Source organism: Stegostoma tigrinum, chromosome 10 (assembly GCF_030684315.1).
Source record: "Stegostoma tigrinum isolate sSteTig4 chromosome 10, sSteTig4.hap1, whole genome shotgun sequence".
In the NCBI taxonomy this organism is placed as follows: domain Eukaryota; kingdom Metazoa; phylum Chordata; class Chondrichthyes; order Orectolobiformes; family Stegostomatidae; genus Stegostoma; species Stegostoma tigrinum.
This window is the reverse complement of record NC_081363.1, coordinates 28,229,098-28,244,744: the sequence shown is the minus strand read 5'-3', so window position 1 is coordinate 28,244,744 and position 15,647 is coordinate 28,229,098. Positions and strand designations below refer to the sequence as shown.

Sequence of the window (15,647 nt, the reverse complement as noted above, 5' to 3'; positions counted from 1 at the left end):
ACAAGTAATTTAGTTTTGCTGCAAGAGAACACTGACAAACTATGCAAACAGCTACAAAATGTGTTGCATACCAAAAGGCTACAAAACAAAATATAAATAGCAATAATTCATACCCTTCTCTCCTCTGCTTGGGAGAATGTTAGATATATAGCCTTTAAAAGGGAGAAAATAAACTGTCACAAAATAGAGAGAAAAGTGAAATGGGAATGATCATGTCTGCCCTCTGTTGCACAATTTCACAAATGGACGAAATCAATGGTCATTTTCACTTCTGAACATGAGCAATCTCAATCTGAGCAACCGAGTACTAGAAAATTAGAAGCAGATCAAGTAACATTCCTACCTGTGCATGGAAAAGTGATAAACTCCTCACAGTATGCAAAGGAAGCAGAACCTTAACCAGAAATTGTTTGTGTTCAGCTTTCAGGGGCAATGCAAACCCATTTATTATACTGTCAACAAAATAACAAGTAATGGTTATCCACCTACAGCCTTATAAACGTATACAATGCTCTACAATTTCTCTAGGAACTCTACATAAAGGATTTTTATCAAAATAAATAGAAACAATTGAAAGAGTAACACGGAGCTCAATGCTCACATTTTTAAACACTTCAGGCATTTGTTCACCAAATTGAAGATCCCTATATGCTGGCCTTGTCTGACAAATCCAGTAAGCCAACCTCCCATTTCACATCTAAGTTATAGCAAAATTATAGATAGGCGTTGCAGTACATGTAACTCTGTGCCAAGTAAGTGTAGCAGAACATAAGCACTGGATTAGAAAACCACAATGGCATCAATCCATCAACATTTTCAAGGACATTTTAGTAAGCAAATATGTAAAGTAGTCCTAACTATCAATATCGTTAGAATGATGAAATATTGTGGACAGCTCTTCAACCATACAGCTCATTCTCTTCCCCTGCTTCTACTTCCTTCCTAGTCCCACACTGTGTTTTTTGAAGTTTTGTTTGAAGTTTTTGAACAAAGAGAAAAGAAACGAAGGCCAGCATATGACTTAAAAAAAACTGAATCAATGGGCTGTGAGAGACATGTTATGCAAGTATTTTATTAAATAATGCATGCCTATTTTTGGCATACTTGCTGGAGTACAGTTAGCCGAGGATGCCTGTGTGCAACATCACCCAATATTTTCAGGCCACTGCCCTAAAAGCCACGCAAAGAAGTGTTTTTATACAGCCAGCAGCAGCTGCTTGTAAATGCCTGAAGCTATATGGATTTTGTAAATATCTGGCTGCAGTTCAGAACTCAATTGAACTATCTGCAACCAACCAGTTTCTTTTATTTTACATCTGTGATAAAGTGGAACATCAGGAATGAGGGATACATTGTGCGTAATCCCATGTGCAAATTTGAGAGAAAGAATTTCCTCCATACAGTTGGGCAAGGAAAGGCAAAAAGCAGTATTGAGCTCTTCTGAGGCAGAGTTTCATAGAAATGTAAAAAGTAGCAGTAGGCCATTTGGCCCTTTGTGCTAATTATCCAACTCAATACTCTGATCCCACTTTCTCCCCATACTATTTTATCCCTTTAGCCCCAAGAACTACACAACTCCTCCTGGAGAACAATGTTTCATTGTCAATCACTTTCTATGGTAAAATTTCAGTGTCACCACTGTCTGGGTGAAGAAATTTCCTAATTCAGCCCTAAACGACTCTCCTGTATCCTTAGAATTTGATCCCTGCTCTGGACTTCATGGTTATCGGAAACATCCTTCCTGCATTTAATCCATCTGGTTCGGTTAGAATGTAGGCTACTCAAGGATGTTGACAGTGACGGATTTAGCGATGGCAACACCACTGAACGTTAAGGAGTTGTGTTTAGATTGTCTCTTGTTGGAGACGGGCATTGCTTGACATTCATGTGGGATGAATGTTGCTTTCCTTTTCTAAGTCTAAACCTAGATATCGTACAGGACTTTATGTATTTGGGCATGAGTACTTCAGTATCTGAGGAGTCACAAATTGTGCTAAATATTGTGCAAACATCCCCACTTCTGACCTTATGATGAAGAGAAGGTCATTGATGAAAGCAGCTGAAGATGGTTGGACAAGGACACTACCCTGAGGAACTCCTGCAGAGTTGTCCTGGAGCTGAGATGACTGACCTCCAACAACTATGATCATCTTCCTACATTCTAGGTATTACTCCAACCAGCAGAGAATTTCACCCCTGCCTCAATGTCCCACAGAGCCCTCACACAGCCGGAGTCATTGTTGACAGATTCAATCGCACGCAGTCCTGATGTCAAGGACTGTCAAGCTCACCACACCTCTGGAATTCAGCTCTTTTGACAATGTTTGAACCAAGGCTGTAATGAGGTCAGGAGCCAAGCGATCCTGGCAGAGCCCAAACTGGGCATCACTGAGCATGTTATTTCTGAGCAGATGCTGCTTGATAGCACTGTCAATGATACCTTCCATCACTTTACTGATGAGGCAGTAAATAGCCGGGTTGGATTTGTCCTGCTTTTTATGTACATGACATAACTGGGCAAATTTTCCAAATAATTGATAGATGGCAATATTGCTTTTGATACAGAAACAATTAGGTTAGGGATGCAGCAAGTCCAGGAACACAAGTCTTCAATACTATTGCAGGGTTGTAACTGGGGCTATAACTTAGCAGGATTTCAATGCCTCCAACCACTTCTTGATATCACGTGGAGCGAACTGAATTGGCTGAAGACTGGCATTTCTGATGCTGGGGATCTCTAGAGGAAGCCAAGATGGATCAATGACTCAGTACTTCTAGATGAAGATTGTTGACAATGCATCAGCCTCGTCTTTAGAACAGATGTGCAGGGCTCCCTCGGTATTGAAAATGGGGATATTTGTGCAACGTCCTTTTGTAGCGAGTTGTTTAACTGTCCACAGCCATTCATGACAGATTAGACCTGATCTGATCTGATCTGTTCATTCTCAGATTGCTTAGCTCTGTCCACCACTTGCTCATTATGCAGTTTGGCACACAAGTAGTCCTGTTTTGTAGCTTCACCAGGTTGACCTCATTTTTAGATATGTCTGTTGGTCCTGGCATGCCCTCCAGCACTCTTCATTAAACTACTATCTACTATTAATTCCCCAATCTCACTCTCTAGAGCAACACAATTTACTTATACTCCTTTTTAAAAAGTTCTTGCTCTCCAATTTTAGTTTCCTAGCTAACTTCCTTCTAAGTAACCTTGTTGCTATTCTTTGACATTCTTAATATTCTGACCAAGTATCCAACCTGTCAGTCAGTCATGCTGGTGCAGTTATATACTTTTTCATTGTTAGATTCTTTCCCAAACATCTTTATTTAACCACAGATGGTGGCTCCTTTCTTGAGAAGTTTTCTTTACAATAGAAACATATTTAACAGTATTTCAAACTATCCTCATTAATGGCATCTCCATACATACATCCACTAGTCCGAATGCCAGGTCACTTCAGCTAGCTCAATTCTCAAGCTCATGTAGCTATATTTAACAGAGTTCGAAGTATTACTCCGAGACCCAAACATCTCCCTTTCAAATCGGATGTAAAATGGAGTTATATTTCGGTCACTACTACCCAAGGGAGTCTTCATTTTGAGGTTATGAATTATTAAAGACAGCCATTTCATACAAGTATCAGAATTCTATGAATTCATAACCAAGCTTAATTCAACAACTTCGAGAAAAGAAAAATGAAAAATCCTAGGAGGAAGTTGCTTACCTTCCTAATATTTCCAGAAGTTCTGCTACACCATTAAAACGTTCTGTTTCATAAATAAATCTGCAAAGAAAACTGATGTTGAAAGTGCGCACTTAAACAGCAAGCAACACTTTTTACTGGAAAGAAAAATAAAAACAATACAAAAACAGTGAAACTTGTAATAACAATGCCCAGATAGTTGCAAAAACATTCAAAAACTTAAAATACATTATTTTAGTATACTGAAGTACAGAGTCCAAACCTGAAATTACACGCAGGATGTTGACATAGTCAATGTACAGCTAGCTAGCTAAGAAATGCCGCAGATGTAATTTTCAACATTTGTGACCAGCGTACCATATTTTATTACTTACCTCACTTGCATTTCAGAAAATTATAAATTAGAAGATCTCATCTGTTACTTATTCAGAAAGGAGAGAAATAGTGGATGCACTGGTTACAATTTACCAATGGTCACCAGATTCCAGAGAGGTTTCAGATTGGAAATTAGCAAGTGTAACTCCTATTCAAGAAAGGTTGGGGAGAACACAAAAAACAGGAGCAAGAATAGGACATTCAGCTAAGAGTCTGCTCTACAATTGAGAAAGATCATAGCTGTTCCAAATGTGGCCTTAACCATTTTCCCATAAAACACCCATTCTTAAATAAATATAGATTCTATTGTCAAGGAGAGAGAACAAGAAATTACAGGCCAATTGGTTTGACATCAGCTGTCGGGTTATATTAAGGAGCACTTAACTTACAACACCATATAATAAATGGCTTACGTTCACATGATTTTATAAACGGAAAATACGTTCACATGATTTTATAAACGGAAAATAACAACATTTGACTAAAGCTTTAAGTTTTTGGGGACATACCTACAAAGACAGATAAAGGGTATCTACTACATGTAGTATGCTTGGATGTCCAAAAGGTATTTAACAAGATCAAATCAATGAAAATGGGGTAACATATTAACATGGATTTGTTAATAAACTGGAAGCAAAGGGCAACAACATGTTTTCAGGTTCACTAGCTGTGACTCGTCATGAAAATCGGTGCTGAGGCCACAGTCATTAATAATCAACATTAAGGACTTCGAAAAAGAGTTATGCATCTCAGTTTGCTGAGATACAAAGTTACACAGGAATGCAAGCTGCGAGAAGAACAGAGAAAAAGGAAAGCTAAGTGAGTGGATAAGGTGGCAGACTGTATAATGTGAGTAGGAGTGAGGATATTAACATATTTATTAAAAGAGCAAATTATTTGAAAATGTGCTGAAAAATCTGTTCCAGGCAATCTAGATAATACTTCATAACATGCTAAAAATTACAATTTATAAAAATTCCAACTGATTCTAGCAAACCAAGTATGATACTGAAGTGGATGATCAGCCATGATTGCACTGAATGACAGTGAAGGCTCAAAGGGCTGATGACCTTTTTTTTAATGTTCCTAATTTATCAAAATTTCATGTCATACACTTAAAAAAGGGTTCTTTGGCCATCAAGTCTATACTACCAAGAAACGTGCTATGGCCTACACTAGTTCCAATTTCTTGCACTAGGTCTATAGCCCTCAATATTATGACATTTCAAGTGCTCATCCAAGTAGTTTCTCAAAGATTGTAAGATTTCCCATCTCAACTACCCTCCCAGGCAGTGCATTCCAGACCCACACCACCCTCTGGGTGAAAAGGTTTTTCCTCAAACTCTTTTAAACCTGCTGCCTTCCATTTTAATATCATGCCACCTCCCCCCGCCGATCCTTCAACTAAGCAGAACATCTGCTTTCTGTTCACCCTGTCCACGCACCTTATAAGTTTCCATCAGTTCCCCCGCCCCCAAAACCTTCTCTGCCCCAAGGAAAATAACCCAAGCTCATGCAGTTTCTCTTCATAGCTGAAAAGCTCCATCCCAGGCATCATTCTGGTAAATTTCCTGTGTACGCCTCCAATGCAATCACATCCTTCTCACAACGCAGACGCCAGGAGTGCACACAGCACCTCTATCTGTGGCCTAACCAAAGTTCTGTACAGCATCAAAGTGACCTCCTTGCTCTTGTAATCTACACCAGGATCAATAAAGACAGGTGTCCTGCATGACCTTATTAACCTGATCTGCCAGCTTCAGGGATCTGTGGACAAGATCCCAGAATCAAAGCACTTAGAAAGGACTTGCATCAACATTGCATTGAATCAAGAATTCATCATTAGAATTCAATTTGACTAAATTATCACACGAGATTGGAAAGAGCTTTGATGCAAATCCAGGAAGATGCCAATTGCTTGCTCAATTATCGCACCGAGAGCAGTGATTTGGTTAAGACAAGGGGTGAAGCTAAACAGATTCCATTCTCTTGGTGTTAATGGCCTGCTAAGTAGTGGAAGCTTCAGTAAGCATGTCGCAGTTCCCTTATGGCAAAGCACCTGCATTCACTACGGTAACCACTATGAACTATGCACAAGGCAGAAAACTTTGAGGTACAAGTTTGACACAGATCTTAAATTAGTGCTGAATACTACTCAGCATCCTCATATTGAATCACTTAACTCCCTTCATTTACCCCCAACAAAATACGCTTGAACATAATTCTTCATTATTCTCAAGTCAAATATTCGACACAATAGGTAATAACAACACTTACTGTAGAAAAATATTGTTAATTTGCTTCCGGATAAACGCTCTAAGTCCAAGAAACTTCCCATAAATTCTGTGTAAAACAGTCTTCAGGTAGTCTCGCTCTCGGGGATCTTCACTGTTGAATAATTCTAAAAGCTGAAAATTACCAAAAATATAACTTCACCTTTCCTGTAAAGCTCTTGCCCAGTTTACAGATAAGTTTGATTTGGTTTTTTTGTAGTCACCATACCTTCATCTTCATTTCAATAGGTCAATTGTAATAAAATGCAATCTTACTTTGTTCTCTAGAAGCATTTGATAATTCTACTTTTGTTCAGAAATCTAACATATGTTTAATCAAGTCAAAATTATAAGTCACAACAGGAACTAATCCTAGCATTTTGCTAATGGATTATTGTAGCGATTGAAAGATCGCAATATTCTAGTCAACTTTCAACTCAATAGTCTGCCCTCTGACACGTTTTCACACACACACAGAATTCACTGCTGTTCAAATGTTTCATAACTTTTCTCATCATACAATTAAATTGTGGAAATAATATTTTATATCATTGGTTGCTAAGTTCAATATCACAAGGTTCTGGGCAGTGTGCTAACACACTGAGTGTGATCAGCGACAGAGCAGGAATTATTGAAACCGAAAACGTGGTAGTGTGTGTCAACGCATGGAAATCTAATTTTAAAGCAATGATCCAATTGACACCTGCCCCTAGAATGACGGAATCTGAAACTGAGATTAAAGCAAAATGCATAAAGGGGGAAGTAGCGAATCAAGTTCTCCCATAGGAGCATGAATGTCACCACTTTGGGGTAAAGGCCTTCATAATTGCCTGGTAAATGTTCTACATTGACTATTTTTGGTATACAAAGGCACATAAGTCAATGAACCTCAGTCTCCGCTAAATGATTGTCGTGATCAAGAGTAAGTTTGTAACTACCTTATTCACTCCACTACACGTTAGAAGATCCTCATTTATACTGGAAGGTTTCTTCTGGGATTTTCTCTGCAGCTTTACCAAATTACAACTTCACAGATAGATGGAGGTGTATAGAATCCCTACAGTGCGCCTGCATTCTCTCATGGATAATCCATGCGCACTATGGGCAGTTTAGCATAGCCAATCCACATAACCTGCACATTTGGACTGTGGGAGAAAGCCCACACAGATAGTCGCCCAAAGGTAGAATTGAGCCCGGGTCCCTAACGCTGTGAGGCAGCAGTACTAACCACTGACCCAGAGAATACAGAAGAATTTTTGTGGGCGCTAGGAAGCTACAATAAGTTTTGAATCCAAAATAATCAAATTGGAACAGATCAGATACATTTTAGGGAAGACATGTACAAAACTATTAATGCAAAACCAAGGAACCACAACTTCATGAAGCTTTAAAGGGAAATGAATAGTAAATCACTGAACATTTTTTAAAACAATGTTGCAAAAGGATATTCAAAGTATCACCTATACTCAAACTTAAATATACACACAATGCCAGTATATTTTGCTACCTTATAGAATAAAAAGGTAGATCAATTTCCGAGGCCTGATCTAATGTATCCCAGAACACGGTGGGAAATAAGGGAGGAAATCATAAGGCCCCTTGCAGAAATATGTGTATCATCTATAATCGGGCGAGGTGCTTGATGACTGGAGTGTAGCTAATTTGTACCTTTGTTTAAGAGAGGTTGTAACAAAAAGCCAGGGAACTACGGACCTGAGAGTCTGACTTCAATTGTGGGTATGTTGATGGAGGTGATTAAAAAAGATAGGATTTACAGATATATTAGAGAGGCAAAAATTGGTCAGAGATAGTCAGTATGAGAGTAAAAATTGTGTCTCAAAGACTTAATTGAGTCTTTGGAGGAACTTACCAAAAAAATTAATAGCAGAGTAGTGATGTTGTTGATTTGTATTTGAGTAAAGCCCTTGACAAAGTTCTGCATGGTACACTAATTAGTAAAGTTAGGTCAAAAGGGATTTCGGGTGGTTTGCCAATTGGATACATAATTGGTTTAACAGCAGGAGACAGGGGAAGTGGAGTGCTGCTTTTCAAACTGGAGTCCTGTCACCAGCAGCATTCCATAAGAATCAGTTCTAGGTACTCTTTTTGCTTTTCATTTGTGAATAATTTAGATGAGAGTATAACAGGCATTGTTCGTATGCTTGCAGGCAACACTAAAAATTGGTGACATAGTCGTCAGTGAAGAAGGATCTCTAAGATTACAAAGCAATCTTGATCAAATGGTCAATGGACTGAAAAGTGGCAATTGGAGTACAATCCAGATAAATGCGAGACATCGCATTTTGGTACAACAAACAAGGGTAGGACTTATCCAATTAATGGTAGGGCTTTGGCTAGTGCTGTAGGACAGTGGGGCCTAGGGGCATAGGTACATAACTCTTTCAAGTTTGCATCACATATAGACAGGGTGGTTAAAAAGGTGTCTGGTATGATTGCCTAGGAGTTGGGAAGTCACGTTCAGGTTGCACAGGACATTGGTGAACAGTTTGGAAAGACAGGATAGGCTGAGACTTTTTCCATTGGAGCGTAGGAAGTTGAAAGGCGATGTGATACAAGTTTATAAAATAATGAGACATTATAGATAAAGTTAACATTGATTGTCTTTTCCTTAGGAGAAGGGTTTTCAAGACTAGAGTGTGTATTTGTAAGATGAGAGGAGAGAGATTTTAAAAAAGATAGGAGTGGCTTTTTTTTACACCATGGGGCTGTTCGCATGTGGAACGACTCGTGAGCAAGTGTTAGATGCTGGTAAAATTACAATGTTTAAAAGACATTTGGAAAGATACATGAATAGTAAAGGTTTTGAGGGATATGGGACAGAAGCAGGCAGGTGGCAATAGTTTAGTTTGGGATAATGCTCGTCATGGGCTTGTTGGGCTGATGGGCCTGTTTGATTGACTCTATACTATTCCATACCTTATCTTCAAGAACAACTGGTTGGTAGAAAGTATAAGCAATGAACAATTATTTATCTAGTCAAAAAAAAAACAGTTCACACGCACCTGCAATACAAATTTCTGATCTACATATTTTTTGGCAATACTCGGTTGGAATTCTTGACTCTCCAAAAACCGAATGAAGAACTCATATACAAGCTGAAATAGATAAGTTAATTACAAAAGAGTAAAAACTCATTCATTTCTAAATGTAAAGCTACCAGAAAGCAGATCAGGTTTGAAAGGGGCAGATTTTAACCATCATTTCTCGCTGATTTCACAAATTTCTCCCCACTCTCAAAAAGAGTAACGAGTAGTGAAAGCACATGCAAAAGAATATTTCAGTGGTTTAGCAAAAATTTCTTTAGCTCTTGGTGTTAATGTTATTTACCAGAAAGGAATAAAACACTGCCAACTCTAATTGAGAAGTACGGTAAGAATTGGTTTTTGCTACTGCATTTACTTCTTTGTAGTATATGCAGAATTCAGTCGACCCATTCAGTTTAGACACTTACATCACTGATGAATTCCAGCTGCCTGGCTAGGTTCACTCAGGTGATTCTCAAGCATATACAGATTCTTCCTTTCCAGAACATTATCAATAAGAGGTGTCATTTTATTGGTACTGATTCTGATAAATCTACGTCATGATTAGCTTATATTGTACATTCTGGTGTATCTCTACAGATTACCTTGAATTTCCTCAGTAACTTTATTAGATCCAAATACATAAATACGAGTGCTTAACTGCCCCAATGTTTCAGTATAATTGAGGACTGGGAGATTTACTTTGTGACCTACCTACCTCTCCTACCTCACTCACCGTTTTAGTCTTCCTGTACTACTCTGACCACTTGACACATTTGCTTTTCATCATCTTCCTCTCTAATTCTTTCTGCAATCAGGAGCATCTGCCAGATAATTCACTTAGCTGACCCACCCAACTACCTCATGTGGACTACTAAAACTTAGTTTCAGAGGTTCACCTTGCAAACGTAATATCGTTAATACTTGATTTCCTTTTTGAAATGTTCCAGTTGTAGCATTTTTGCCAGTTAGTATTTTTAAAAATACTCCCACGGTATTTTGCACACTCCTATCTCTAAAAAAAAGGGACAATATTTTGAGGATTCACCTCCTTGCCTTAAAAACAATGCAGACCCCATCAGAGGAGATTTCTTGTTATCGCTCATGAACATCACCAAGAACTGTTCTCATGACCAGTTTTAGTGGGCCTCTTATCTCAGAACCATAGATCAATTTGAACGGACTGAACCCAGTAGATTCAATTGGACAATCTCTTGCAGCAAATTGCAAGGAATCTAAAACCCTTTTTCCTAATTCTGTAAGCATGCAAAACAATTTCCTTTAATGACTGTTTTGAAAGTCCAACGGTTTCTCTCCAAAGCCAGTGTTTGTGACTGGACTTCATCTTGCTTATTATGTTGAGGTGTCCCCACTGCCTGATACATTGGGTGTGACTTTATAAAACTGCATTATGCCGTTATGAAGTCCTGACCAGGGTAAAATTTCTGCTTGTTGATGCTCACATTTTTCATATTCGTGTCTTACCATATAAACCTCATGTGCTACTCGCAGCATCGCATTATTAAACGTGACAGTACCACTATCAGATGAACAACTGTCCATTCATGATCCAGAGAATGTCCCCACTTTCTCATCAGATGCCCATTTTTATGTAATCCCACTCTAGATCTTTGTCTGCCTATGCTGCAGTGTAAACTGTGTCAACTTGCTTATCTCTGAATCAGCTACTCAAACATTTGTTTGTGTTATTACTTCGTCTGGTGATGAAATTTGTTCCGCCATTGTTCTCATTACCACTCAATATTTTAAAATCCTGAATAAAGACAATACATTGCAGATGTTGAAAAATCTGAAATAAACAAAAGGCTGGAGAATTTCAGCAGATTTGACAGTGTCTGTGGAGACAGTCTAGTTCTTAACACTCATACCAGACTCTAAACATTAACTGCTTCTCTCTCCAGATGCTGCGTAACTGTCGAAATGTTTTGAAACTGGTTGCTCGAACACTGCTGGGTCTTCCTCACTTGGATTTTGAGATTATGGGCAACATTACAAACTTCACTCCAACCAAATCACTATCTAGAAGTCAATCAATTCTGCCCAGAAGTATTTTTTTAAAGCGACTCCTACTTCTACTTTTCCTGAGAAAAAGTATCACTAACTGCATGTTGAGCAAGAGAACCAGGATTCACTGCATTCTCCAGATGGAAAGGCATGCCCTTTTCCAGCCTAAACATTTTTAGCTTGTACCCTTTAAAATAGCTATGGTTCAGTGGAATAATTTCAAAGAACAGAAGTTCTTGTTCCTTTTGACATTAAAAAAGTATTTTAAGTCACCCCTGCTGCAACAACCGCAGTGTTTACCTCCAGTTTCACCACTGTAGTTCAGCTACATTTTGTCTGCAGTATTTTCTGTTTGAATTCCTGATCAGCATCACTCCAACGAATCATTAATCCTTAAAAACCTCCTTCAAGAGCAATGCATACATTTTCTACGCTTCATCTGCCAACTTGCTTGGCATGGGTAATGTCCTGTTTCCCTCTTCAGTTGTTTCACTATTTTCTCAAATAGAAAATGACAAAGAATGCCTCCATGTTTTTACCTCCTCATTGTTGAAGGGCCATACAAAGTTAAAAACATTCCGTACTCAATTTTAGATGTGACTAGGATTCTTCAGCATATAAAATCTGTCAACTGCATGACAGTAGGTTCTGCTAAAACGTGATAATGTCATTTCAGTGCAACATCACGTTATAGAAAAACGTGCTATAGAAATATCAGGGCCTATGGGAAAAGCTGGATCAGGAACAGACCACCGAAAGAGCATGACGCAAAGGGCAACACTACTGTCAGCTATTCAGACAGGTTGGTCCAGCTGTGACAGCAGCTTCGCCACACCTTATCAGGTTTACACAACTATCCTCACAATTTCCAAGAAGTGCAGAATAGTTACCCAGGTGTCCTGGTCAATACTTATCCCTTAGTCAACAACACAATGACAGATCGTCTGGTCATTATCACATTGTTGCTTGTGGGAGAGTGTGGTGTGAACATTAGCTGCTGTATTTTCTGCAATGACTGCACTTCAAAAATATTTCACTGGCTGTCAAGCTCTTTATAACATCCTGAGTCTGTGAAAGATACAAGCCTCTGTAAGAAAGATCTAGGTTCAAGTCCTTCCTCAAATCTCAAATGGCCAGGGAAGGTGTGTTCACAACGTGACTAAAATGACTGAGTATCAATCAGCAAATTCTTCCAACATTGCCAGTAGCAGACTGTAAGATTGAGATATTTTCCTGGTCAGCCGTGTGACTAAAAGAACATTGGGTACTCTACCACCACTATCCATAGTTCCAGACTGTGACATACATATGTGTATGATGCCATTGCAACTAAGACTCCTTCAGTGATCTTATCATCACACCATAAGAGTATCGAAGGATATGGAGCAAAGATGGGGAAATCAAGTTGAAACGCAAGTCAACCATGATCTGATTAATTACTTAAATAGGCTGGAGCCTCTTGTTGCACCTGGGTCTGACGCCTTGCAGTGTTTCCCTTCAAGTTAGATATATTGTTTTTCACTCTCCCCTACGGCTTACTTTCCCCGATAACAAATCTGCTGCCTTCTTTCTTTTCAGTTTTGATGAGAATTTCTACATTACAGCTGTCAAAGAGCTCTTGACAACTAGATATAAATGAGAACTGCAGATGCTGGAGAATCCGAGATAACAAAGTGTGGAGCTGGATGAACACAGCAGGCCAAGTAGCATCTTAGGAGCACAAAAGCTGACGTTTCAGTGCTAGACCCTTGAACAGAAGAAGGGTCGTGGCTCAAAACGTCAGCTTTTGTGCTCCTCAGATGCTGCTTTGCCTGCTGTGTTCATCCAGCTCCACACGTTGACAACCAAATACCTACTTGACGGAACTGTATTATAGCCAATGCAAGTTAGTGTTTTAGAAATAGCACTCCTTATTTGTCAATCACGTTATAGCCAATTCTCGTTGCTGGAACACACGTCACAGCAGAACTGAAGGAGGGCATTATGGAGGACTCGAGCAGGTAGACTATAATGGGCAGAGCTCAGAAATAGGAAGGGTGCGGTAACAATGTTGTGGCTGTACAACAGGCCTCCCAACAGCAAGAGTGAGATAGAAGCACAAATATGTAGACAGATTATGGAAAGATGTAGGAGCAACAGGGTGGTGGTGGTAATGGGAGATTTTTTAACTTTCCCAACATTGACTGGGATTCACTTAGTGTTAAGGGTTTAAATGGAGCAGAATTTGTAAGGAGCATCCAGAAGGGTTTTCTAGAGTAGTATGTAAATAGTCCAACTTGGGAAGGAGCCATACTGGACCTGGTGTTGGGGAATGACCCCGGCCAGGTGATTAAAGTTTCAGTAGGCAATTACTTTGGGAATAGTGATCACAATCTATAAGTTTTAGAATACTGATGGGCAAAGACGACAGTGGTCCTAAAGGAAGTGCACTGAATTGGGGGAAGGCCAATTATAGCCAAATCTGGCAGGAGCTGGGGAATGTGGATTGGGAGCAACCATTTGAGGGTATATCCACATTTGAAATGTGGAAGGCTTTTAATGAGAAGTTGATTAGAGTGCAGGACAGACATGTCCCTGTGAAAATGAGGGATAGAAAGGACAAGATTAGGGAACCAGGATGACAGGTGAAATTGTGGGACTATCAAATAGGAAAAAGGAAGCATACATTAGGGCTAGGCAACTGAAAACAGACAAAGCTTTTGAAGAATATCGGGAAAGTAAGATCAATCTGAAATGAGGAATTAAGAGGGCTAAAAGGGGTCATGAAATATCTTTAGCAAACAGGGCTTAGGAAAATCCCAAAGCCTTTTATTCACACATAAAGGAGCAACAGGGTAACTAGAGAAAGGGTTGGCCCACTCAAGGACAAAGGAGGCAAGTTATGCGAGGAGTCAGAAAATGAGTGAGATTCTTAATGAGTACTTTGCATCAGTATTCACGGAGGAGAGAGACATGACAGATGTTGAGGTTAGGGACAGATGTTTGATTACTCTAGGTCAAGTCAGCATGGAGAGGGTGGGGGAGGGAGAGTGTGTTGGGTATTCTAAAAGGCATTAGGTGGACAAGTGCCCAGGTCCAATGGGTTTTATCCCAGGTTATTGAAGGAAGCGAGACCGGAAATAGCTGGGGCCTTAACAGATGTCTTTGCAGCATCCTTGAGCACGGGTGAGGTCCCTTTAGACTGGAGAATTGCTAATGTTGTACCCCATTTAAGAAGGGTAGCAAGGATAATCCAGGTAATTATAGACCAGTGAGTCTGACGTCAGTGGTAGGGAAGCTGGAGGAGATACTGAAGGATAGGATCTATTTACATTTGGAAGGAAATGGGCTTATTAGTGATAGGCAGCACGGTTTTGTGCAGGGAAGGTCATATCTTACCAACTTGGTAGAATTCTTTGAGGAAGTGACAAAATTGATTGATGAGGGAAGGGCTGTACATGTACATGAGCTCCAGTAAGGCATTTAATAAGGTTCCCCATGGTTGGCTGATGGAGAAAGTGAAGTCACATGGGGTCCAGAATGTACTAGCTAGATGGACAGAGACCTGGCTGGGCAACAGGTGACAAAAGGTTGTAGTGGAAGGGAGTTTCTCAAAGCGGATAACTGTGACCAGTGGTGTTCCACAGGGATCTGTGCTGGGACCACTGTTGTTTGTGAGACATATAAATGATCTGGAGGAAGGTGTAGGTGGTCTGATTAGCAAGTTTGCAGATGACACTAAGATTCGTGGAGTAGCAGATAGTGAAGGAGACTGTCGAAGAATGCAGCAGAACGTAGATAAATCGGAGAGTTGGGTGGGGAAATGGCAGATGGAGTTCAATCCAGGCAAATAAGAAGTGATGCATTTTGGAAGATCCAATTCAAGAACGAACTCTACAGAAAGTGGGAAAGCCCTGGGAAAAACTGATGCTCAGAGAGATCTGGGTGCTCAGGTCCATTGTACCCTGAAGGTGGCAATGTAGGTCGATAGGGTGGTCAAGGCAGCATATGGCATGCTTTCATTCATCGGACAGGGTACTGACTACAAGAGTTCGCAGGTCATGTTACAGTTGTTTATGACTTTGGTTCGACCGCATTTGGAATATAGCGTATAGTTCTGGTCGCCACATTACCAAAAGGATGTGGATGCTTTGGAGGATGCAGAGGAGGTTCACCAGGACGTTGCCTGGCATGGAGGGCACTAGCTATGAAGAAAGGTTGAGTAGACTGGGATTATTTACATTAGAAAG

General features: G+C 39.8%; 1 protein-coding gene across 1 annotated transcript in view; it reads right to left on the bottom strand.

Annotated features, from left to right (window-relative positions):
• The window catches only part of ppp2r5eb (protein phosphatase 2, regulatory subunit B', epsilon isoform b), a 93,543-nt gene that overhangs the window by 19,318 nt on the left and 58,578 nt on the right, over window positions 1–15,647 (bottom strand). The window contains exons 4-7 of the mRNA XM_048537752.2: window positions 9,373–9,465; window positions 6,354–6,484; window positions 3,723–3,782; window positions 344–452 (exon numbers count right to left, since the gene is read on the bottom strand). Coding sequence (XP_048393709.1) covers window positions 344–452; window positions 3,723–3,782; window positions 6,354–6,484; window positions 9,373–9,465 — 393 coding nt within the window. The remainder of the gene's footprint in view (window positions 1–343; window positions 453–3,722; window positions 3,783–6,353; window positions 6,485–9,372; window positions 9,466–15,647) is intronic.